This window comes from Equus caballus, chromosome 10 (assembly GCF_041296265.1).
Source record: "Equus caballus isolate H_3958 breed thoroughbred chromosome 10, TB-T2T, whole genome shotgun sequence".
Lineage (NCBI taxonomy): Eukaryota > Metazoa > Chordata > Mammalia > Perissodactyla > Equidae > Equus > Equus caballus.
The window spans coordinates 26,908,227-26,934,593 of NC_091693.1; the positions used below are offsets into that span (position 1 = coordinate 26,908,227).

Sequence of the window (26,367 nt, forward strand, 5' to 3'; positions counted from 1 at the left end):
TTATAAGACCAGGAATTTAAAACAACTGTGACTCAGATGATATGGGCTCTGACGGATAAAGTAGACAGCATGTAAGAACAGATATGTAATGTAAGCAGAGATGGAAATTCTAAGAAAAAAACAAAAATAAATGTGACAGATCAAAAACACTAACTAGGGGGCCAGCTCAGAGAACACTAGCCAGGAAAAATGTTAAAAGAAGAAACTACACTTAGCCATATCGTTTTTAAACTACAGATGAAGATGAAGAAAAAATCCTGAAACAAGTCAGAGGAAGAAAACACTTTACCTCTAGAGGAGCAAAGATAGGAATTACATCCAGAAAAGGCAGAAAGGGTGGAAGACAAAAACAGGAAAAACCAGGGCAACAAATAGAAAACAGTAACCAATATGGTAGATATTAATCCAACTCTATCAATCACTTTTTCAATGTCTAAATGCACCAATCAGAAGACAGATTGTCAGAGTGGATCAAAACACAAGACTCAGCTGTATGTCGTCTACAAGAAGCTCACTTTAAATATAAAGACATATGTAGAATTAAAAGTAAACAGATGGAGAAAAATATCTCATGCTAACACATCAAAAGAAAGCAGGAGTAGCTATATTAATCTTAGGGCAGGCTTCAGAGGGAGGAAAGTTATCGGAATCAGGAGGTGCATTACATAACAACAGAAGTGTCAATTCTCTACAGTTTCTTTCAGAAGATAGAAACAGAGGGAATACTTCCTAACTCATTCTGTGAGGCCAGCATTACCCTAATACCAAAACCAGTTAAAGACATTACAAAAAGAGAAAACTACAGACCAATATCTCTCCAGGACATAGATGCAAAAATCGTCAACAAAATATTAGCATATCGAATCCAACAATGTATGAAAAGAATGACCAAGTGGGATTTATCCCAGGTGTGCAAGGCTGGTTCAACATTCAGAAATCAATGTCATTCATCATATCAACAGGCTAAGGAAGAAATATTACATGATCATATCAATAGATGTGGGAAAAGCATCTGACAAAATCTAAAACCCATTAATTGTAAAAACTCAGTCAACTAGAAATAGAGGGGAAGGTCCTCAACTTGATAAACAGTATCCACATAAAACCTACAGCTAACATACTTGGTCATTTTGATAATTTGTGTCTTACTGGGAATTTGTGCATTTGAACTAAGTTGTCTAATTTCAAGGGATAAAGATTGTTCATAATATTCCCTTATAATACTTTTAAGTTCTGTAGCATCAGTAGTCGTGTCTTCCCTTCATTCCTGATTTCCTTAACTTGACTTCTTCCTTATTTTAGTTGTCAGCCTACCCAAAGTTTTACTAATTTCATTGATGTTTTGAAAGAACCAACTTTTTGTTCCACCAGTTTTTATAGTGTTTTTCGTTTTCTATTTCAATGATCTTATTCTAATCTTGTTTCCTTTCTTCTCCTTGCTTTGGGGTTATTTGGTTTCATTTTTCTGTTTTTTTAACCTGGAAGTCTAGGTTATCTTTCTTCTTTTGTAATACAGCTGTTTAAAGCCGTATTTTCCCTCGGTCTTATCAAGTTTGATATGTAGCACTTCTATTTTCATCTGGTTCAAAATTTATGTTTTAAACTTTTCCCTTGTAATTTCTTCTTTTACTCATAGGTTGTTTGGCAGTTTGTCCTTTGACACATCTCTTCCTGTTTCCTTTGCATGGCTGCTACCACAGATCAGGGAGGAATGTTGTTCAGTCCAAAGCCCTAGTGTTTTGGTTGAGGGCTTGGAGATGGGGAGAATCTGTGGGTTATTTGAAGTACCTACGACGTACTTGGTGGGTTTCTTCTGAAGAAGAGGTTGAGCAAAAGTGGCAGAGTTTAGCGATCTGTCGTGCAGCCTATCTCCTGAATTGTTTTCATCTTGCAAAACAGAAACTCTATACCTATTAAACAACAAGTCCCATTTGGCCCTCCCTCAGTCCTTGGAAACCACCATTCTATTCTACTTTCTGTCTCTATAGATTTGACTATTCTAGGGACCTCATCTACATGGAATCATACAGCTTTTGTCTTTTGGGACAAGCTTACTTCACTTGCCATAATGTTTTCAAGGTTCATCCATGTCGTAGCGTATATAAGAATTTTCTTTCTTGTTGAGGCTAAGTAATATTCCATTGTAAACGTATGTCATATTTTCTTCTCATTTTCCACTCATCCATCGGTGGACACTTGAGTTGCCTCCACATTTTGGCTATTGTGAATAATGTTGCTTTGAATATGAGTATAGAACTACCTCTTCAATTTTTAACCTGCTTTCAATTTTGGGAGAGACGGGTATATACCCAGAAGTGGAACTGCTGCATCATATGTAACTCTATTTTAAAATTTCTCAGGAACCTACTCTTTTCAGTAATAGCTGCACCATTTTACACACCTGCCAACATGCACAAGGCTCCAATTTTTCCACATCCTCACCAACACTTCTTTTTTTTTAATTTTTTTAAAGATTTTTTTTATTTTTTCCTTTTTCTCCCCAAGCCCCCCAGTACATAGTTGTATATTCTTCATTGTGGGTCCTTCTAGTTGTGGCATGTGGGACGCTGCCTCAGCGTGGTCTGACGAGCAGTGCCATGTCCACGCCCAGGATTCGAACCAACGAAACACTGGGCCGCTTGCAGCGGAGCGCGCGAACTTAACCACTCGGCCACGGGGCCAGCCCCATCACCAACACTTCTTGTTTTCTATTTTTTGATAGTAGCTACCCTGGTTCAATTTATTTTTATTGGAAATCTTTCAGGTATAGCTTTTAGGAGACTTTAATTAATTTTCTGGCCTTTTTTGAACCTCAGGACTATTTTGGAAAGAGGGATCCCATAGTAACCTTCCCAGATCAGTATAGTCAGCTTTTGCCATTCAGGATCTAGCAACTGAGGTTCCCACCAACATGTATATAAGTTCTGTAAGTCATGTAACTCTGGGTCATATGCACCCTAAAAAACTGTGAATTCCTCTATAAATATTTCCTGGATTTATTTGGGTTTAGGAAAATTTTTAGTTATACCTGTTAATTCAGCCTAGGTCCAAGGTTTAAATTCTACAGTTGCCAGTGTAGCAGAATACATCATCTTAAAATATGCCACTTTGATATAAGAATTATTTTGAGCTGAAGGTAGTTGAAGAGAAGAAGATACAAGAAAAGTTCTCTGTCCTTCCTCTGTTTGCCTAAAAGCAGAAAAAAAAAACATGTAAAGGCATCCCCCATCTCTACAGGAAAGACAGAAGTTAATCTGCTGACAACTCGAGACCCTTATTAGCCCAGAGACAACTCCAGAGGAATCTACATAACAAACTTACTAACTAGCCCTTATGTTCCAGTAGTTCTCCTGTATATTTACCTTTCCACAATTTGCCATCCTAGAAACTCAAAGTCCTTTCCATTGTCTTGTCACTTCTCTGAAAATTTATTGCTTGTTTGTTAAGATGTGATATAAGCCCATGATCTAACCACTGAGTGCTCCTGAGTGTATTTGCGATGATTATGTTCATAGATGTCTGTGGGTTTTTTTCCTGGTAATTTGTCTTTCATCAGTACAGGGCCCCAAGCCAAGAACCTGAGAACAGAGTGAACAAAAGACTTCTTTTCCTCCACTACACCTGCATTCCTGGCTCATGAGATGCATGGATCTTTGGAATTAATTGGCATTTTAGGAAATTTGTTGGAAAAAGTAGGGGTTCTGTATGAAGGGAAGAGGAAGGAGGAGGTGCAGAAGGGGAGAGATCAGAAGAATAAGGGGGAAGAGAGAGCTGGACATAAGAGGCAACTGGAGGACAAGGAAAGGGAGGATTTACCAGGAAAATGAGTCTAGTTCTGGCTTACATTTGTCTAATTGCTCGTTAGCTTTGCCTAAGGAAACTTTTACTGAAACAATTTTTGATTCAGAACTTCAATACTTGAGAAGTTACACCAATAAAAAAAATTGCTGCCCACTGGACCTGAGAAATATTTCTTCTCACAGCTTTATGTCTCTGAAATTAACTTTTTTTTTTCAAGGTATGCTTTTTGGTGAGGAAGATTGGCCCTGAGCTAACATCTGTTGCCAATCTTCCTCTTTTTTTCTCTCCAAAACCCCAGTACATGGTTGTATATCTTAGTTGTAAGTCCTTCTAGTTCTTCTATGTGGGATGCCGCCACAGCATGGCTTGATGAGCAGTGTGTAGGTCCATGCCCAGGATCTGAACTCGTGAACCCCAGGCCACCAAAGTGGAGTGTGCAAACTTAACCCTTATGCCACTGGGCCAGCCCCAACTTTTTTTTTTTCAACCGAAATGTTCCTCAGAGTGGCCACTGAGGCCCAAATCATTCTTGGTGTAGTTATGCCATTTAGAAATATAGGCACAAGAATTATGATAGTAATGAGAGAGCATATAAGATTCAGGAGTTTTACCTGGAAGAGGAGAGGATTTAGACTTAGACGACCTCACGAAAGCTGGCAATGGTCAGTAGAAAGGTAATACTTGTGTACCTTTGGCCTGGGCCCCCAAATCTAATGGGTGGCCACCTCCAAACTCAGACCCAACAATCTGTGCCCCCTGGCAGGTGATAAACCTTAGAGAATGCTCTCTTGGGATCAGTGCTGAGTTCTCAGGACAAAAAATGGAGAAAAAAAGAGAGAGAGAAAAGAAGAGGAAGGAAGGGAGGGAGGGGAACCTCCTGCAGTTTTGCTGGTAGTGACCCCACAGACTGCGAGGCTGGCGTAAACAACAGTCTCTAGGGCTCATGCCTGTGTTCTACCCTCTCATTCTCTTCCTTATGACAAACAACATGGCATAAAACTGTTCTTCAAAAGACAGCAAAAAAGCAATGGAAAGGAATGACCTGATTTCAACCAGTATGTGAAGCTAATGGGAGCCACAAACAAACAAACCAGGGATCAAATTGAGAACAAATAGCCAAGGAACTTTTGTTGGTAAATAGAGCAGCGTTCAGACCTGGTGATGACTCACCACATCGTAGCAAGCTGTGAGCAGAAAGGCACACGAGACCCCTGAGGGCAGCGCGCCTGGATGAAATCTGGGGTCCACAAGTGAGGAACAGTGAAGATCACAGCTCAGTGGGAGCTCTCTGATAAGTATGATACATTGTGGTGGTCACATCCAACATATCATTCGTTTGTCCATGGAAACTTCATAATGAGAAACATGATCAATAGTGGCATTACTGGATTTCAAATGTAGATAACTGCGGAAATAAGAGAATACTCAAATGAGAATGAGCAAAGCCTATTTCTTCAGAGCTTGCTCTACAGCAAGGGAGTCAGGCACCATCACATGCATTTGGATAAGACTCAAAGGTGGGCAGAGAAGTGGAAGAGCTTTATAGTGGATAAAAGTCATGGTATCTGGTGTGCCCTGATTGGAGGCTGTCGTCATGTGGAAGCTCAGTGGGGTTAGGTAGAAGTGGGAATCCTAAGTGATTGGTTAGTGGTGCATATTTGTCTTTCTCCAGTTGGCCTTAAATTGGAAATGTGGGCAAAATTAGGGAAGCTGTCAGTTATTAATCAAGTCCTGGATGTTTTGTGCCAACTGTCACGTAGGTTATTGTTTGGCTTCCTGGTGTGGTTGCTGGAGATAGCAACCTGAATTCTCAAACTTGTTACTGTAGATATTGTGTTGGCTATTTGGGTAAGTTGGTGCAGATTGTGAGAGTTCTAGTTTAAATTTCGTGTGGCCATTGTCTATTTGTATCGTCAGTCTCTCACACCTAAACAAGGAAGAAAATATCCACAGTAGTGAGATTTCTTGTTTTCTTAAGGTCACATGTTGAACATTAGTTTAGTTTCCATTCATTTTCCATAACCCATCCTACCCCTTTGCCTCTGCCCGACTTTCAGCTTGGCAGAGGTTTTTTGTTTTTGTTTTTTTAATCTGGTGGGTGAACCAAAAATTCAAAATCAGGGGGGTCTCACACTCCAAGGGGTCCTGCCTTCATTGTGTTGCTGCAGGTTTATTTTTGGACATGAGCTTACTAACATGTTCCCCAGAGAATCCCCCAATTCCAGACCTAGTGCTCCAGGCTTCCCACCATGAGCAGCAACTTAACTTCCTCTTGGTAATAAAGAGTAATCAGAATCACCCGAGGCAGCAGAGAATTTCTCTTTTTTCCTAAGTGGCACGAGGAGCCAAGTCGACCATAGCTGTCTCATGTTCCATTTCAGGTTTAATAATATTTTTCTTCTGGTAGAAGCTTTCTCCCTTAAGAACAAAGGCCTCCCGGCTGGCTCCATGGCTGAGTGGTTAAGTTCGCGTGCTCCCTTTGGTGGCCCCGGGTTTCGCCAGTTTGGATCCTCAGCGTGGACATGGCACCACTCATCAGGCCACAGTGAGGTGGCGTCCCACAGAGCGCAACCAGAGACACTCACAACTAGAATGTACAACTATGTACTGGGAGGCTTTGGGGAGAAGAAGGAGGAAAAAAAAAAAAAAAGATTGGCAACAGTTGTTAGCTTAGGTGCCAACCTTTAAAAAAATAAAATAAAATAAGAACAAAGGCCTCCCAACAAGCAGAACTTACCATTGAGAGGATGAGTAGCAGAAATTACGTGAGTGGGTTATTAGATATAAAAATGTTGAAAAGTAGCCTTGTGAGATTTAGTAAATAATATCTGGCCCAGTAAAATTTGAATTATTTTTTATTCCCTATGCATATGCACACGGAGATAGAAAAATATTGCATGGGACATACTGATTATAAAAATTATTTGTTGTGTATCTGAGAGAAATTATAACTATGTTTCATACCTCTTTCTTAATCATACTTCCCTGGTAGTTTGCCTCTCCCTTAACAGTTCCTTGTTTTACAGTATTTGTTTATAAAATTCTTTGTAGTTACTGTCTGTATTCCATTTACTTTGGAAAATATCTCAGATATGGTGTAATAAATATTATCTCAATAAAAGTGTTGCTTACTGGACTGGAACACAATCATCGACTATCCAGGCAGGAAAGATAGTCCTCTTCCAACTCCCCCACATGCCCTGTCTGGGGGCTTTTCTTTCTTGTGCCTGACCAAGCATACTGAAGGTCATAAAAAAGGCTCCAAAACTTCAGTCTACATGTATTTGACAAGCAATGAGATAGCTGACAGCTATGAGTGGACGCCAAGTGTCATTATGGTATGGTGCGTTCATTCAGTTGTGTAGCCTTTGGGAATTTCCCGTGCTTCAGTCTGTGAAAACAGATCTTTATTTCTGGCACTTGACCTAGACTGCACTCCAGGGAAATCTAGGTACGTCCCCTTTAACAGCCAGCGAAGCCCCGCAGCATCCTAGGACTCTGAGAACTGCATTTCCCAGCGCCTCTCACATTGTCCCTGGGGCTTAATCCACAAAGCCAGGAAGGACCTTCGCTCCCAGATGCAGTGGGCAGCAGGAGGGAACTACATTACCCAGAAGGCTCCGCGGCAAGCGATGGCGGCGAGCTGAGCCAATGAAAGCTTAGCATGGAGCCGATTACGAGCTGACGCGCAGGTGGGGGCGGTATTTCCGGCGGCGCCCTCTGTGTGGTGGCAGTTCGGTGGCACTTTGGTCTGTTTTCGGGTCCCAGGCCCGTGAATCTGTGAGTCAGGACCAAGGAGACGGGAGCGGGAAAGTTCGAGAAGAGACGTTCTCCCGGCTGCGCAGAGGCGCCTGTGAGTCCCGACACATGATAGAATGATAAAGAAAAAATGCCTTTTGGAAAGTCCGGTGATTAGAAGGTTGGAACTTTCTGTTGCCCCCACCTCACTTCCTGATTTGGGAAGAGGGGCCGGTGGTTGAATCAGTGGTGGCAGGCTTGCATAAAAACCCAAAGGACAGGCTTCGGAGAGCTTCCCTGTTGGTGAACGGGTGGAAGGTTGGGGAGAGTGGCAGCCTGGAGAGCGCGTGGAAGCTCCACGCCTTGTGCCCGACTTTGCCCTACACATCTCTTCATCTAGCTGTTTCTTGAGTTCAGTTCTTTTATAATAAACCGGTACTCTAGTAGGTGGAATGTTTCTCTGAGTTCTTGAGCGGCTCTGGCAGATTAATCGAACCTGAGGAGGGGATCTTGAGAACTGTTGATATTTAGCCGGTTGGTCGAAAGTATAGGTAACAACCTGGGCTTGCGACTGGCGTCTGAATTGGGTTGCTAAGAAGGGCGTCGTTGGAACCTCCACCCTTAGGCTGTGGGTCAGAAGCACAAGTAACCGCTTGGGCTTGTGACCGGCGCCTGAAGTCGGGGAGAGGACAGTCTTGTAGGACTGAACCCTTAACCTGTGGAATCGGGTGCTATCTCCAGTAGACAGTGTCAGAAGTGAGTTGAATTCTTGCACACTTTGCTGGTGTCTCAGAATTGCTTGGTGGTATGTTGGCAGCTCCTCCCGTGCACACATTGGGATTGGGTCCAGGAACTTAATTTAGAGGTAGATCCAGATTTGAAGTTTACAGTTGTTAAAAAGTGAATGGGAAATGGAGGCAGGGAGACCAGTGAGGTGGACACGGCAACAGACTCCCAGAGAATTATGGTAGGGGCTGGACCAGAGTGGTGGCAGTAGAGGAGAGATGTGATAAGATTTTGGATAGATCATAAAGATAGAGTTGACAGAATTTCTTGCTGCGTCAAATATGACTGTGAGCAAAAGTAGAGAGTGAAAGACCATCCCAAGTTTTTTTACCTGAACATTTAAGGAATGGAGATGAGGACATTAGCGTAGTGAATGGGATTCAGGGAGAAGATTATGAGTTGTATTTGGACTTGGTGATTTTTTTTTTAAGATTGGCAACAGATGGTTAGCTCAGTTGCCAATCTTCTTCGTCGTTGTTGTCGTCGTCTTTTTTTCCTCCTTCTCCCCAAAGCCCCCCAGTACATAGTTGTATATTCTAGATGTAGGTCTTTCTGCCTCTGCTATGTGGGACGCCGCCTCAGCATGGCTTGATGAGCGGTGCTAGGTCTGTGGCCAGGATCCTAACCAGCAAAACCCTGGGCCGCCAAAGCAGAGTGAACTTAACCACTCAGCCACCTGGTGGGCCCCTGGACTTGGTGATTCTGAGATGTTTCAAGATGGAGATGTCGGAAGATGGAGACATCACATGGGTAGATGGATATAAAAGTCTGGAGTCAGGAGGAGGTGGCTGGTCTGGAGCTTTCAAAAGGGTAGAAAGTGTGGCCTGGATCAGGTCACAGCCTAAAGACTGAAGAAAGGGAGAATCTTCAGGTTGTTTCAGATGGGCTCTGTGGTGAGGTAGGGGAGGCCTGAGACTAGAGGGCAGTGCACAGGTGCATATGCATCCCTGATACTCCTTCAGAGAGGAGCAGTCCTGGTGTAGGATGAATTCTGGCCTGTGTTTGTAGAAAGGGAGGTCCAGATGGGATAAGGAGCTGACCTGGGTTGGAGATTGAGGTGTGAATTAGTGTAGATTCTCCCCCCATAGACTAAACAGACCCTCAAGACTACTCCCTCTGGAACAAAGCAAAGGTCAACCAGGTTAGTGGAACAGCTGGGTCCCAGATCAGGACACTGCTGTCTTACCTCCAGCCCTCAGAGCAAGACGGATGATCGATCCACTGTGCCGTCAAGGGCTACCTGCAAGCTCCCTTCAGAGGATTATGATGCAGGTGGGCTGGTTGCTGAAAGGATAGTAGCCGACCTGCCTGCTCACTGCCTCCCTGTGACTCATTAACTTAAGCATATATGAAACAGTCATTGATTTAAACACTGTTGAACCAACATCTCTCTAAATATGTACGCATAGGCAGACAATTAGAAATGAACATATTGAATTAGTTATATTTATCCAGACACTTCATAATTGAAATTTATTTACTTGTATTTGCTTACAATGTAAAGTTTTGTGTATCACATCCTCTTAAGACCTTAAAAAGTGGGAAAAATACACACCCAAATTTTCAAAACCCTACCACTTCATTTGTACTGAAAACATACACAAAATCGTTGATTCTGTGGACAGTAACAGCTGATACATAGTGTGATTTACTTATGTTTGATATCACTGTTGGCCCCATGAGTTGAAACTATTCTTGTTCCCATTTTACACATGAGGGCACAGAGGCTCAGGGAGGTTCAGTTCTTCTCCAGAGTCACACAGGTAGTAAGAGGCAGCGGTGAGGTCTGAGGAGCTCCGTTTTGACCATCAGGCTGAGATCACTTTGCTCCAGCGCAAGGCAGGGGTGGTGGCACAGCCAAGCTTGTAGGATCCTTCCATGGTTGCCGATTTCTCATGTCTCCCTCTTCCCACAGGGTCCTATGGTGGTAGCAGAAATGGTTATGGGCCCTGCACAGATGAGTAGAGGGTATCCCAGGCTCTCACCCACCCCAGTTACGATGGTTTAGGCACCCCAGTCTAGGGAATGGTGATGTTCTGAGACTTTTCACCTATTCTTCTCCCTCTCTTGGTTCTGAAGACTCTGTGGTCCCACAAAGCCCAGGGTCCTAAACTGAGTCCTGAGTTATAGGAATCAGTTCCATTTCTGACAACTGACGAGGGAAGATGTGACATGCATCCTGTGCACAGGACGCAGAGTGTTCAAATACTTGCAGGTGAGACTTAATTAGGATGTTTAGGAAACTGCAAATTCCTGTTACATCTGATGAACTAGGGAGTGCTGTAGTGGGGCAGGAGGTTGGGGCACGCAGAGATCAGGCCGAGAATGACAGTCTTAGGTTCTGGGCCTCTAATCCGAGGACAGTGCGAGCTAGGGAAGGTTTGGAGCAGAGGAATGATGTGATCTGATCCCTATGTTAACAAACCCCTTCTGGCTACAGAGTGGAGCATAGACTATGGGGGTGCAGTGAGAGTGAGGGTGACCTGTGAGGAAGTTACTGCCCCAGAGGAGGTGAGTGCTGGTGGTGGCTGGACAAGATTGGTGGCTGTGCAGGTGAGAGGAGGGGTTGGCTTTTGGATGTGTTTTGCACAGAGCTGCCCACATTTTCTGATGTAGAGAGTGAGGGAGCTGGGAGATGCGATGGAAGTGGAGAATCAGGGACGGCCCCAAGGTTTTTGGCCTTGTTTGGAAGAATGGATGTTTTATTGATTAGGATGTGGGAAGTCAGTAGTAGAAGGAATTTTCGGAGGGAGTCAGGTTTTGACCGTGTCGCAGATGTTCCAGAGATTCCGAGTGCATGTGTTCAGTTGGACCTACAGATCTGGAGTTCAGTGGAAGTGTCCAAGTTGGAGACAGCCACAATATAGTGGTTGGTGTGTGGACCCCAGTGAAGCTGTGGATCAGATTTCAGAAGGGCATCTTATATTATGGTGGTAGTGCCATTAGGGACAAGGTAGAGGAAGGAGGGTGCGAAATCTGTGTCTCAGTTGGGCACCTGGATGTTGGTGGTGAGCGTCACAAACATAGCTGAGGAACCAGAGTGGTTGTTGGTGGGGGTGCCTATGAGAGGGAGACAGTAGACATGAGATGGATGCTGTGGTGTCTCCACAAAGAAAGTGAGATGTCATTGAGGTCAGAGCAGGGCTTATTACACCTCTATGGACTCAGCAAGGTTTTGTGGTGACCCTTGCCTGGATTGTTTCATTCAGGCTGGTAGGTTAGTTAAGGGGAAAATGGGATCAGCTAGAAGTCTTGCTAGTCTGGGGCTTTGAATGAGGGTCAGGTGGAGAAAGACGGTCAAGACTGCTTATGAAGCAGCGTGCTCAGTGAAGAAGTAGGAGAGGCGACAAACCTTGACGTCCTCACCTAGGTTTTTTGTGGCTGAGTTAAAGCAAGAAGCTGGGTTATGTGAGGAGAACTTCAAACGAAGGCTTGGTGCTCTCTGGTCCTGGGAACTTTGGCTTTCTGGGGAAGACTAGGGCAGATTAGGGTGCTGGTTGAATTTGTCATGCACTGCCTGGGTTCCATGTGCAGACTAGCCTGTTGGAAGGCCAAAGAAATGCCTATGGTGTGGGCCTGGGGATTTTGGTGCATTTGCTACCTTAGAGGAGTCAAAGTCATGAGAAAGATGAGTCCAACAAGTGATGTGCCTGTGAGGAGGTACGTGCATGGTTGGCCCCAGGCCCTGGCACTGGGCGTTTAAGGGAGAATGATAAGACTGAGTTTTGTTGTCTGGGAGGCAAGATCTGGGGACCCAAGGGAAATTGGCTGGCAGGAGAGGTGGGGCTTTGCATGCCAATCCAGAGCTAAGTGGTGCTTTGCTGGCCCATCCCCTATGGTTTTTTACTGTGTGCTGGACACAGTGGTCAGTGGGAATAAGGAGAGACGGGCACTGGTGCCACCAGGACCTGGTAATCCTTCCACCTTGGGAAGTTGGGGGTGAGGGTAAGGAAAGCATGGATGTGTGGACTGAAGATCCAGAGAGGAGAAGTGTATGAATGATTGTACCCACAGGATTTTAATTTATGGACGTGAATGAGTAAGTGACAAACAGAGAGACCAGTATTTCCTGAGTGTACTGTGAATGCCATGTCACACAGGTTCACGTTAGAGAGCACCAGATTTGGTCAGGAGGCAGAAGAAGGAGTGAGGGGAAACCTAGGCCAGAGTTTTCATTGGGGTTTCCTTGGAAAAGATGAAGAGAGTAAGGTGAAGAGCTTAAGATTGTCCAGTTTGTATAATTCTGCCAGGTCTTCCGGCTTAAGGGCTGTCCCTAGTTGTCTGGTGCCTGGCCCTGGGCTGATTTAGGGCGAGGGAAATGTTGATTTGGTGTGTGAGACTTGGTTAAGGAGGTGGTTCGGACAATGGACTCTGGATCACAGGGGAGATAGAAACAAATTTGGCGGTTGGTTGGGCCCTGAAAGTGATGGATGGCAAATAGACAAGTACAGACTTGAAGGAAACACAAAACAAGAAGCTGCTCGTGGGCTGAACTGTCCCCATTTTGACAGGGCCGTGTGGTCTTTGAGGACGTGGCCATATATTTCTCCCAGGAGGAGTGGGACCTCCTTGATGAGGCTCAGAGACGCCTGTACTGTCATGTGATGCTGGAGAACTTTGCACTTTTGTCATCCATAGGTGAGGCCCTCACATCCGCTACAGTGTCCTGGGCTGGGCTCCATTCTTTGCTGCAGTGAGACCATGGGTACCACTTCCTTTGCTGGTTTCCCGGCGTGTGTATTGTTGGTGCCAGGGCTGGACCATGTGCACTGTACCCGCTCTTCCCCAAGCAGCCTCTTCCCTGCTGCTCTGAGGCCTTGCAAGACAGGAGTCTGAAATCTTGAAGTTTTGTCTGATCGCAGTGGTCTTGCCTGTCCCTGGTTGGGTGATTCTGTCCCGATACTTGGAATCTCCGTGTCCCAGGCCTTCCTCCTCCCTCGTGTTGACATACTTTGGGGCCTGCCTGTGCCAGTAATTTCAGGAACTGACCTGGTCACTGCTTGTGGGGACCACTGGGTTGTTTTTTTAATAGATCCTCCTCTGAAGTTCTTATAATTTTAGAATGTAGGATGTCATGGGGTGGGTCACTCTGGGCATATGTTGGCCACTCCCTTTCCCTGTCTTTCCCCTAGGACTAGCCTCTTCCAGGCCCAGGTAGTTGCTTACCTTGACCCATAAGGAGTGCCTGACATGGTGGACATTACTTCTGCACTGTCAAGAGAGGCTGAAAAGAATGGTCCTAGTGATGGGAGCCAGGAAAAGGTGAGATGTCAGAGCTGGGTTCCAGTCACACTGGGCATCTGTCCCCTGTCCATTATTGTGTGATGCCAGGGACATTCGCCACACCTCATTTCTACCTTTTCTTTCCCATTGATATTTCTACTCTGACTTCCAGCCCAGACTCTTACCCATTCCCATCCACTGCTCCCTTTGCAGTGCTCTCAACATTTGACCTTCACTTAAGGTGTTGTAACATCTGTGCATATCCTTAAATAGTCCCTGAACACCAGCTACTATGTCACAATCAGACATTCCTGTGTCTGAACATAATTTTCTACTCAGTACTCACCAGTCACCACCAGCAGGCCTTGTTGAAAGATATTTGCAGAGGAGTGAGACCCTGCCTCTCCTCCCCACACTGTATCCTTTCCTTGTGTCCTTCCCCATCGTCAGGGGTCTCCTGTCATCAGCTTCCCAGGCCCAGCTCCACACAGCAGGCCTTCCTCTCACTGCCTCTGGTCCCCTATCTGTCAGCAATCCTGTGGACCTGTTTGTGGGTATATTGACACATTTCTGATGGGGCTACCTTCACTGGCATTTCTCTGTTTACATATTGTTGGCATGGAGCGCTCAGGATGAAGAGGCACCTTCAGAGCAAGGTGTTTCTGTAGGAGTGTCACAGGTCAGGACTCCAAAGCCAGGTCCATCCATCCAGAATGCCCATTCTTGTGAGATGTGTGGCACACTCTTGAAAGATATTTTGTGCCTGGCTGAGCACAATGGAACACACCCCAAGCAAGAGATGTACACATATGTGGCAAATCTTTCCCAGTACCAAATGGAGCAGAGTAGAAGGAAACTGCCCAGAGGGGATGAGAGGAGGCCTTCATTTGTAAAGAACTGCAGCGTTCACTTGACAGAGAAGACCTTCACGTGCAGTGAAGGTGGGAAGGACTTTCCAGCCGGCACAGGCCTTCTCCAGCCCCCGCTCCCTCACAGTGAGAGGAAGCCACACAAGGATACTGAGGGCAGGGAGACCTTTGAACATGGACAAAATGGTTACAAGTGTGGCAAATGTGGGAAAGCCTTTAGCCACAAACATATACTTATTGAACACCAGAAAATCCACACTGGAGAAAGGCCTTATGCCTACAGCAAATGTGGGAAGACCTTTATTATAAGGTTCCACCTGCTTCATCACCAGAAAAGCCACAATAAAATAAGGCTTTATGAGCACCTTGAACGTGGAGGATTCTTTACACAAATGTCTGGCCTTATTGAAAACCAGAGAATTCACACTAGGCCAGTGCCTTATGAGTGCAACCAGTGTGGAAAAGGCATTAATGACAGCTCCACACTCATTATTGATCAGAGAGTTCATACTGGAGAAAATCCATGTAAATGCAGCGAATGTGCGAAATTCTTTAGGTACAGCCCCACGCTTGAGAGACATCAGAAAACTCACATTGGAGAAAGGCCTTATGAGTGCAGCATATGAGGTAGACTCTTTAGCCAAAACTCCCACCTCATTCAGCACCAAAAGGTTCACACCAGAGAAAGAACTTATGAATGTAGTGAATGTGGAAAATTCTTTATGAACAGGTCCACGCTCATTATTCATCAGAGAGTTCACACTGGGGGCAAGCCTTATGAATGCAGTGAATGTGGGAAAGTCTTTAGATACAACTCCAGCCTTAGTAAACATCAAAGAATTCACACTGGGGAAAAGCCATATAAATACAGCGAATGTGGGAAATTCTTTAGGTACAGCTTCACACTCAAAAGATATCAGAGAGTTCACACTGGAGAAAGGTCATGTGAGTGCAGTGTATGTGGGAAACGTTTTATGGACAGCTCCACACTTATTATTCATCAGAGAGTTCACACCAGGGGAAGGTGTTTTGAGTGCAGCAAATGTGGACAATCCTTTAGGTATAGCTCCACACTTGAAAGACATCAGAAAGCTCATACTGGAGAAAGGCCTTATGAGTGCAATGAATGTGGGAAACTCTCTAGGTACAACTCAAATCACATTAGACATCGGAAAAATCATACTGGAGAAAGGCCTTATGAGTGCAACGAATGTGGGAAACTCTTTAGCCAAAACTCCCACCTCATTTGGCACCAGAATGTTCACACCAGAGGAAAAACTTATGAATGTAGTGAATGTGGAAAATTCTTTATGGACAGGTCCACACTCATTATTCATCAGAGAGTTCATACTGGAGAAAAGCCTTACGAGTGCAGTGAATGTGGGAAAGGCTTTAGATACTACTCCAGCCTCAGTAAACATTGGCAAATTCACACTGGGGAAAAGCCTTATGAGTGCATCAGCTGTGGGAGAGGCTTTAGCCAAAACTCGCATCTCATTAGGCACCAAGAAGTTCACACCAAAGAGAAGTGCAAACTTTTTTTCAAAGAAAACTCTGCTCTGATTTAGCCCTGGGAAGTACTGTTATGCAGGGTTTTTTTTAGTTGTAGTAAAATATATGTAACAAATTTTACAATCTTAACCATATTTAAGTGTAAGGTTTGTTAAAAAAATCAACTGAGTGAATTTGAAAATCTAATTGGAGTTATTCAATGATTCATGAATTGGGCAGCATCTCAGATAGCAAACTGAGAGACACGCTGAGGAATTACATGAAGTGGGAGGTTTTTATAGGAAGGAGGTTGGGACAAAGAAATTATTAGCAAAAGAAAATAAGGGGTTATTTTTGGCCAGGACATCTTTTTGTGTGTGTGTTCGGGGGACATGGGACGGGACACACACCACGACAGTGATGACAGTATAGGTTTTATCATGCAGATTACCTCTTTTTCCTCTGCGGGTATAGAGGGGGCCCACTGGACGGATTACCTCATTGGAACTCACCAGAAAATTCCAGACTGGCTGATTAAGATTTTACATCTGAGGAAGGTCAAAATTGCAATTAGGTTAGGTATTAAATCTAAGTTTGGTATCATGGGCTTTAGCACGGTAATACCATTTTGGACCTGTGATTTTCTCTTTAATAATTCCCCCCTTTTGATTAGATCCAGCTTGACTGAGAGATGTGATCCAAATTTAAGGCATCAGCACTAGTTTCAGCTACCGCTCTGTAGTTCTCACAGCTTTGTCGATCTTTGGTGTGGCATGACGTTTTTGCTTAATCCCTGTAATGTGGGTCACTGCCTTATGTGTGTAGTGAATGTAGGAAAGCATTTATTCTCAAACATAAACTTGGTGAGCACCGGAGAATCCACACTGGAGAAAGGCTGTATGAGTGCAAGGAATGTGAAAAGGCCTTCATCAGAAAATCCCACCTCCCTCAGCATCACAAAATCCACACTGGGGAAAAGCCTGAGGAGTGTGGCAAATGTGGCAAGTCCATTAGGCACCAATCCAACCTCATTAGACATGAGAGAATTCACAGTGGAGAAAGGTGAGGACAGTACATGTGGGGAATTAATTAGGTACAACTCCAACCTCATTCATCTTCAGAGAAATTTCACTGGAAAAGAGCAATTATGATTGCAGTGAAGATGGGAAAATCTTTAGCTACAGCTCCACACTCATTAGACATGAGTTCATATTGGAAGAAGTCTTTATGGTACAATAAATGTGGGAAGGCCTTTTTTTAAAAAAAAGTCTCACCTGGTTCATCACCAGAAAATCCACACCAAAGACAGGCTTTGTGAGCACCATGAATGGGGGAATTCTTTATACAAATATCTTTCCTTGTTGAACACCAGAGAATTTACACTAGGCCAGGGCTTTGAGTTGAGCAAATGTGGCAAGGCCTTTGTTAGAAAGTCTCACCCCGTGGTCACCAGAAAACCCACACTGGAGGAAAGCCTTATGAGTGCAGCTAACGTGGAGAATTATTTCGGTACAATCCAGCCTCATTAAACTTTAGAGAATTCATGCTGGGTAAGGGTATCATGAGTGCAGAGAATGTTTGAAATCCCTTAAGTACAGCTCCTGACTTCGACATCGGAGCGTTCACACTGGCTAAGGCCTTAGGAGTGAGTGCAGGGAATGTGGGGGTCTTTAGCCGAAACTCCTACCTCATTCAGCACCAGGGAAAGAACTTGTGAGTACCTGGCAAATGGAGAAACATTTCAGCCAAAAATCTGTTCTAACTTAGCACTGGAAACTACTGTAATACAGGTTTGGTTTTTTTAAAAAAATTGTGGTAAAATACACATCACAAAATGTACCCTCTTAACGTTTTCAGTGTACGGTTCACTAATATTAAGTCCGTTCTCGTTGTGCAGTGGATAGCCATAATTCTCTTCATCTTGTAAAACTTCCTTAACATTCTCCCCCTAACCCTTGCAACCACCATTCTATTTTGTGTCTTCATAAATTTGACTCCTCTAGGTCCCTCACAGAAGAATCAAAGTTTTCATCTTTTTGTGACTGCCTTATTTCATATTGCTAACATCCTCAAGGTTTATCCGTGTTGTAGCTTGTGTCTGAATTTCCTTCCATTTTAAGGCTGAATCATATTTCCTTGTATGTTTGTGCCACTTTTTCTTTATCCATTCATCTGCCCGTGAACACTTGGGTTGCTTCTACCTTTTGGCTATTGTGTTTAGTGCTACTATGGGCATGAGTGTACGAGTATTTCTTTGACAGCTTGCTCTCGATTCTTTTTGTGTATATCCCAAAATGTGGAATTGCTGGATCATATGTATTGCCATGTGTAACTTTTTTCTTTTGAGGAAGATTAGCCCTGAGCTAACATTTGCCACCAATCCTCCTCTTTTTGCTGAGGAAGATTGGCCCTGAGCTAACATCTGTTCCCATCTTCCTCTACTCTATGTGTGGGATGCCTGCCACAGCATGGCTTGATAAGCAATGCATAGGTTCACGCCTGGCATGCTAACCAGTGAACACAACACCGCCGAAGTGGAGCACACAAACTTAACTGCTGTGCCTCTGAGCCAGCCCTGCCATTTTTAATTTTTTGAGGCACTGTCTTCCATAATGGTGGCACCATTATACATTCCACCAGCTGTGCATGAGGTTTCCGTTTTTTCTTTATCCTTGCTAACACTTTGGTTTTTTGATAGTAGCTATTCTAGGGGTGTATCTCATTGTGGTTTTGATTTTCATTTCTCTAGTGATTAGTGGTATTGAGCATCTTTTCATGTGTTTTTTTGTCCATTTTTATATGCATTTTGGAGAAATATCTGTTCAAGCCTTTGTGGGGTTTTTAGCTGAAGAAGATTCACCCTGAGCTAACATCCATGCCAGTCTTCCTCTATTTTTTAGTATGTGGGCCACCTGCACAGCAGGGCTGCTGACAGACTGGTGTAGGTCTGCAACTGAGAACCGAACCTGGGCCACCAAAGTGGAGCACAGTGAACTTAACCACTAGGCCACTGGGCCTGGCCCTCAAGTCCTTTTTTTTTTTCCTTTTTTTTGAGGAAGATCAGCCCTGAGCTAACATCTGCTGCCAATCCTCCTCTTTATGCTGAGGAAGACTGGCCCTGAGCTAACATCCGTGCCCATCTTCCTCTACTTTATATGTGGGACACCTGCCACAGTGTGGCTTGATGAGCGATGCCATGTCCACACCCGGGATCTGAACCGGCAAACCCCAGGCCGCCAAAGTGGAATGTGCGAACTTAATTGCTGCACCACCAGGCTGACCCCTCAAGTCCATTTTTTAATTGGGTTATTTGTTTTTTAATTTTTGAGTTGTATGAGTTCTTATATGTTCTGGATATAAACACCCATCAGATTTGCAAATATTCTCTCCCTTTCCATATGTTGCATTTTCACTTTCATTTGATTGTTTTCTTTGCACAGAAGTTTTTCATCTTGATATAGTCCAATTTGTCAGTTTTTACTTGTGTTTGGTCTATATCCAGGAAATCATTGCCAAGTCCAATTTCAGGAAGATTTCTCCCAGTTTTCTTCTGAGTTATATAGTTTTAGATCTTATGTTTAGGTCTTCGACCCATTTTGAGTCTATTTTTGTATAATGTGTAAGTTGCTGTCCACCTTCTCCTTTTGCATGTGGATATCCAGTTTTCCCTGTGTCATTTATTCAAATGACTGTCCTCTCCCTATTGAACTCCTTTACAGCCATGTCAAAAATCATTTGACCATAAATGTGAGAGTTTATTTCTGTGCTCTGAATTCTGTTCTGTTGGAGTATGTGTGTGTCATGCCAGTATCACAGTATTTTGATATGTAGTTTTAAAAAAAATACTGTCTTAACTCAGTTTTGAAGCCCTGGCAAGAGGCCAGTCACTTTCCCCTTTTGGAGTAGCCGATTAACTCCACATCCCCAAACACCTCCCTTATAGGACTCTCACACTCAGGGCCACTACATACTGGTCCTAACAACCCCAGGACCAGGGACCAGAAAACTAGAGACAGCCCCTATGCCCTGGTGCCTGAGAAATTATTTGAATTATTCAATCCACAGGGACCCTAGGGAAACTGAGCTTTCCATACATAAGCTGCCCCCTGCACCTCCAGCTTGCTATTACCCTCTCCCTCACTACAACCTCCTGTTGGGTCCTGCCTGACCTCCTGTTCCTAGGTGTAAGCTACAAAGAGTCTAGCCTTTCACCTATTCAAGTGGCATTGTGTTGTGACCACCATCAAAAGAACCTTTAAATCTTATAAAACATCTACACACTGGGAAGGGTACTATAGTGCAGTGAATGATGGAAAGTCCAGCCATTAGCCTGTCCTCATTCAGCACCAGGAAGTTCACACTGGAGATAGACCTTAGGAATGTGGACAATGTCCCCTTGTCGACAAATAAGCAAAGCTCTGGAGATTAGCTTCTAGGAGGGGGATATCAGCCAGAAACTACACCTCATTTATCCAAACATCCACCCTAGGGAGATTCACAGTAAGACTAGGTATGTGGGAAGCTTTCGTGAACTGCTTTGCACTTTCAGACCTGCGTGGGGCCCTTGACAGAGTTCTGTCACTGCCAGTGGCATTATAGAAGCTATCCTCCACAGGGGAGCCACACTGTGTGTCACCTTAGTCTATAAAATGGTCAGGAAGGGCAGATGGCTGTGCCCCCTCACTTTATCTGGAGTATTCACCAGTCATTTGAGCCCTTTGGCAAGGCCTCATTCCCTCCCCCATGACTGGTTTGGGTGTGGACGTCACCCAGCTTTGAACAAGAGGGCTTCAGCTGGCTTGGGCTGGCAACTGACAGAGGTTTCTCTTAAGAAGCATTATTGTCTCGTGATGTTTATAGTGGATTTTTCCAGCCGCCAGGTCAACCAGTGCAGGAACTCCCGGCTCACCTCGCTGGCTTTTGTGATAATGAAAGTCTTCTTGTTTAAGCTGCACTTACTGTTGGGCTTCTATTCACTGTATGCTGCGGGTGAGAACAGAATTAGACTGCCAGAATAAAAGGGTGAAGGGGTTTTGTTGGGCCTTCTCTTTGTGTTTTAGAGGAGATAGGAGGATAAAGAACAGCTCTCGGTTCAGATTTGGCTCAATTTGCATTGCTGCATGAGGTCTCCTGGGAGAGTTTATAGGACTTCTCTCCCAGATTTTGTGCCCCGAAGCAATGATTATTTGTAGATCTGCAGTCAGTTTGAGGATGGAACAGTTGCCTTGACAAGTGTTTAGCCCCAGAGTGAGTTGGGTCGTTTCTACTCATAAGAGTGTCGCATATTCCTGGCCTTGCTGGGGGATATCTCCCTCCCCTGACCTACCTGGGAGCCATGTGTCCTGAAGTCAGAAATCATGTAGTTATAGGTCCGTGGATGTAAGACTTAATAAGGCCCAGGATGGGAACCGTATTTGGTACTGAAACTGGTTGGAATACTGGAAGTGGGGGACACTGTGGCAAAGCAGAGTGGATGAGCCCCTTCCAAAGGAGCATCCATAAATGTCCCAGTAACTGTGTGGCCTGAAGATGTACAGAACTCCTACAGGCTTGTGTATGTCCTGTAGTCATTGTCACTGCCAGAGCAACTAATCCCGAGGTTTTATGGATTCCTGTAGCCTCCTTGGGCTGTTTCCCTCCAACCATAGCTGTACGGGCAGGAACTTGTTAGTGGGTTCTACTGAAGCAAATAGATTAACTCCAAAGGAGATAGAACCTATCAGAAAGGGTTTGTGTCCCCCTGAAAAATTACAGAAAGCTATAAATTATGTCATATCGGATTGGGGAAATTTATTGCTCTCCCTTTGGCTATTCTGTCATAGTCAAAAATTTTCCAAGTGTAAGTGAGGCTCTGTGTCGTGTGTTAGAACTTTATTGTCTATAAACAGGAATGGTGCTTTTAAGTTCTGACAACTACCCTGTGCGAAAGAGTTGAAAGTAGGAAAGTGGAGTAAGCTAAGGAACTCAAAGTTCAGTTATGCGTGAGGTGGTTATCGATAAAAATTTATGAACCATCTGCCTCCTGCACAAGCTTCTACTAACGCATCTTTTAGATTTTACTCTTTTTTTTTTAAGATTGGCACCTGAGCTAACAACTGTTGCTAATCTTCTTTCTTTCTTTTTTTTTCCTGCTTTTTCTCCCCATGTCCCCCCAGTACGTAGTTGTATATTTTAGTTGTGGGTCCTTCTAGTTGTGGCATGTGGGACACCGCCTCAGCGTGGCCTGATGAGTGGTGCCATGTCTGCCCCCGGGATCTGAAACAGTGAAACTCTGGGCTGTCAAAGCGGAGCACACAAACTTAACCGCTCAGCCACGGGGCCGGCCCTTAGGTTTTACTCTGTTTGAATACTTTTCCTAACAGTGCTTCAATGTATCTGTGTGTTGTAAAATTTCTTACAGCACTTTTTTATTGCTAATCATTTTTTTATTGTGGTAAAATACACATAATGTAAAAAGAGTCTGACGCCAATCGGAGCCACCATCCCACTCACCTAGATTTTGGTAATAGTCTTCTAAATGGTTTCCCAGCTTCTAACAGTTCTCAGCACGACAGTCACAATAATTCATTAACAACATAGACAGGTTCCGTTCTGTTCAAAGCCTTGTCACAGCTCCCCAGCTCACTTAAAGCAAAATGAGAGCTCTTCAAAATGGCCGCCCGCCTGAGTGTCTGGCCTAGCACATCCTCTAGCTCATCTCCTTCTCCTCTCTCCCTCACTCACCTGGTCAAGCATACTTTACTGGAAGGGAACAAACATGATCTGAATTTAGTGTCTTTGTTCTGACTTTCTTTGCCTGGAACTAATTCCCCAAGATATCCACAAGGATCAGACCTTCACTCCTTCAAATTTTGTTCAAATGCCTTCTTACTAATGAGGTCTTCTGTTAATAATCTATTGAAGACATTTTTTTAGTTGCAAAAATATAATTCCCCATTTATTAGCACCCTTCACTTTCTCTTTTTTAGGAGTAAAAGTATTCTTTTAGTTTATGAGTAAAAATATTCAAAACAAAATACTTTTACTCATAATATGTAAAAATATTACTAATTGACTATGTTGTCATTAATATTTACTGTCCATCTCCTTTGACTAGAATGATGACCTGATGAGGGTAGGGGTCTTTGACTCTTTGGATCCTGATATGTCCCATGCAGCCACAATAATACCTGGAATGCAGTAGGTACTTAATGAGTATTTGTAAGGAGGGAATAAATATGATACCACAGATGCCCTGTTCGTTTTCAGCATTCTGGCAAAGCTATCTACTCTCTTTACATCTCCCTTCAAGCTGGTATTGCTCAGTGTACTAAAAAGTGATTTAAATAAATAAGCACAGTTTAGAAAGCCATAACCTCATGCGAGCCAAGTGTCCATGTAAACATGTGCTCACCTCCATTCCCTGACTTCTCAGACTTCAGCGTTCCTTCAAACTTCAGTGAGATCTAACCTTGTTCACATGGTGAAGTGCTATTTTGGTCACCAACCTTGAATAACTAAATAATCATTGATTTCAGTAATTTCAACATTTCAAATATTTTTCTGAGATTATCTCAACTCCCCATGCATTATCACTGCAACTGCAGGTGAAATTATATTTACTCCTGTCAAATGTAAAAACAAAATATCCAGTTATTCTACCAGGAAAAAGAGTATATTCAGGAATAGTAGAGGAATTGCAATTCAGGTCATGCAAACTATGGTGAACCATAGGCAAGTCTGGAGAACAAAGGAGAGGGGCTTGCTTTTAGAGAGGAAAGGAGGAAGTTAGGAGAGGCTGTTTCCAACAAAAATCCATTGGAAGACAGGGAGGGTCCAGGGTGGTGACAGTGTCTCATTGGCTGAGTGTGGTGGTTTCTCATTGGCTGGGCTGTTGCTGGGCAAGGAGAAAAATCTTCCTATCTTCATTAAAGTAAGCTTTTTCCTGTTTGGGGATGCAAGGTAAGCTGCTTTCTGGTGCAATCTCAGCAGAGAGTGGTAGTGCATGAGAGCTCCCCCTTCAGGGGTTCCCTACTCCATTTTAAATGAGGTTTCCCTTTATTCATTTTCACATTTCCCAGCAGGGAAAGGAGATCATGTAATCCAATCATTTATCTCAGGGTTCAGATACCCCATTTCCAAAAATATGCTCTGACTGTGACCACAGAGTTTCTGTCCCGGCGGAAAATGGCATGTGGTAAGTCACTCTTTTCAGATAGGTCTTGGCATTTAAAAAAGAATCAAATACATGCCAGGATAGGGAGTAAAAAAAAAAATGTGTTGGTCCCTGAGTCAGACAGTCACTGGCTTTACATTTTTTCTGAGGAAATCAGAGACATAGCTCATTCATTGCCCACCTGCTTAGGACTGCCCCACAGCCCTCCTCGGCCTTGCCCAGCATGGCCTTGTCTGGAGTCTTTGCTCTCTTCACCCTGACCTGACACAGTGAAACTCATACAGTTTATCCTATAGCTTCAATCTACATGTATTTGATGAGTAATAAGACTACATTTATTAGATCCCAGCTGATGTGGGCTCGGCAAGCCAAGGAGTTGAAAGAAAGATTTCTTGGACTCTCAAGGTCTGGCAGTAGTGCTCTTTTATTCAGAGAATAGCATGAGGACAGGATCCATGGGCAGTGAAGAGCTGCAATGTGTTGAGGGTAGGGCTAAATTTATAAGGCATAGGTGTGTGAGTTATTTCCTTACTAGACAAAGGAAAGATCATATAAAAAAATCGTTGAAATGGTATCAGTGCAGGTGGGGTCTGGTTATTGGTGGTTGTATTGAAACTGGCAGAGTTAGCTATTGATGATTAAGTAGCTGGGAACTAAAGGTTTTTTCCTTTTTACAAGTGATGAGGATCAAGGCTGCCCCTGCCCCAGGGAGAGAAGTCCAAGGTGTCCTACCCTACATACTGATCTATATCATCCTCCGGGAAGCATAGGACGTCCTGATGTGATCTGACATGATTTCTATCCAAAGTTACAGGACAACCCAATATCCCTGAGTCTCTATTTTCGGGGAAGCGAATTTGAGGCGCATGCTCTCATTTCCTCATGTGGCTGTGAGTAAACTCACTCTCTGCTGCAAATCTCATCATTTCAGTGTTTGCCTTTCTGGGCGACAGGCAAAAACGAACCTGGTTCATATCCAACAGCATAACCTTGGATATGAATTGGGTCAAATCAGGTCAGGACATCATGTACTTCCTGGAGGAGGGTGATAGATCGGTATATAGGCCAGGACGCCTTGGGCTTCTCTCCCTGGGACAGCCTTGGTCCTCATCACCAGCTATGGGGGGATGCACTTTATGTTTGCATAACAACATGCTATCGTGTCCCCATTTCGTTTTGTAGCTTTGGGGAACATCTGAAATATGTTTCTGTGCATTTCCGTGATCACCGCAGACTGCAGTCCCCAGAAATGTGGGTGCGTTCCCTTCAAGAAGAGTGAAACCCCGCCTGGTCCTCATAGCCTCCAGACAGCCCTTCCCACACCCACAGCGGCGCGGGCGGGAGGGACGGTAACGTAAGATTCAGAGCGCCCCGGCTGCCGGCGCCACCGGCGCTGCGCGAACTACATTACCCGGAAGGCACTGCGCCGGGTGCCGGCAGCCCTGGGCCCCCGAGGGCTCAGGAGAGAGGCGTTTCCGTGCGAGAGGAGGGCGTCTGGGCGGGCCTTCTGGTGTCGTCCTTGGGCGACGTCTTGTAACCTCGTTTTTGTGCGCCGGTCGGAGGCTTCTGGTTGCTGGACTGCCTGGGGTCACGGGCCGGGAGAGCGCCGTGTTGCCTGCTCGGAGGCGCGTCAGGCTCGGCGCGGCGCGGCGCGGCCCCGGGCTGACCCGGTCGCGGGGCCCGGCTGGGAGCGGCGGCGCCTGGGCCCCCGCCCTCTCGCCCGCGTCTCCGGGCCGCGCTCCCCAGGGACGCCGGCGGTGGCGGCCGCGCGGGCTCCGGTGACTGCCGCGCCCTCCGGCCCGCGCTTCCTGTGCTGCGTCGGCGGTTACGGTTTCGTGCTTTCGCTCCTGTGAGCGCCTCTTAACGTTGTCTGTATTGGCCCTAGTCGTTTGGTCTTCGGAGCCTGGAGTCTGAGCGCGCGGCCCCGACGGCCGGGCTGAGAGCTGGAGGAGCGTGTGACCCCGCGGGCGGGCGGGCGGGGCCGCGGCGCCGGCGTCGCCGGTGTCGCAGGTGAGCCTCGCTGTGCGTGGTGCTTTCGCCGCCTGTGTGGGGGATGCTCGACGCACGTAGTTTCGCCTCTTTAAACCTTGAACGGAGTCTTGTGGTGCAGAGTGTGGTGTGTTTTACTTCACTTACACAGTGCATCGTGATCTTACCCATGTTTTCCACGTCCATGCAGTTACTTTTTGCGCAGTATTCTATTGTATGAATACAGGAATAAAATGTCTTTATTCTCCTGATGAAGGCCTTTATGTTTTTCCCTGTATTTTCCGCATGTATAAACATTGCTGCTGCAGCCGTCGC

At 44.8% G+C, this 26,367-nt stretch overlaps 2 protein-coding genes across 7 annotated transcripts in view; both read left to right on the top strand.

The window, feature by feature from the left end:
• The window catches only part of LOC100060311 (zinc finger protein 548), a 41,754-nt gene that overhangs the window by 6,343 nt on the left and 9,044 nt on the right, over positions 1-26,367 (top strand). The window contains exon 1 of one of the 6 annotated variants that reach the window (XM_070223483.1): positions 7,497-7,654. The exons of 1 other annotated variant lie outside the window; for it this stretch is intronic. The gene's annotated coding sequence lies outside the window, so the exon portion shown is untranslated. Of the gene's footprint in view, positions 1-7,496; positions 7,721-25,873; positions 26,074-26,367 lie in introns of those variants that run through there. 4 more of the 6 variants (XM_070223485.1, XM_070223487.1, XM_070223488.1 and 1 more) reach the window with 4 other exon arrangements.
• LOC106781752 (zinc finger protein 17-like) lies at positions 14,157-17,660 on the top strand. The gene is given in 1 exon segment (XM_023649429.2): positions 14,157-17,660. A coding segment is annotated over 1 exon segment (1,707 nt). The 5' UTR covers positions 14,157-14,278; the 3' UTR covers positions 15,986-17,660.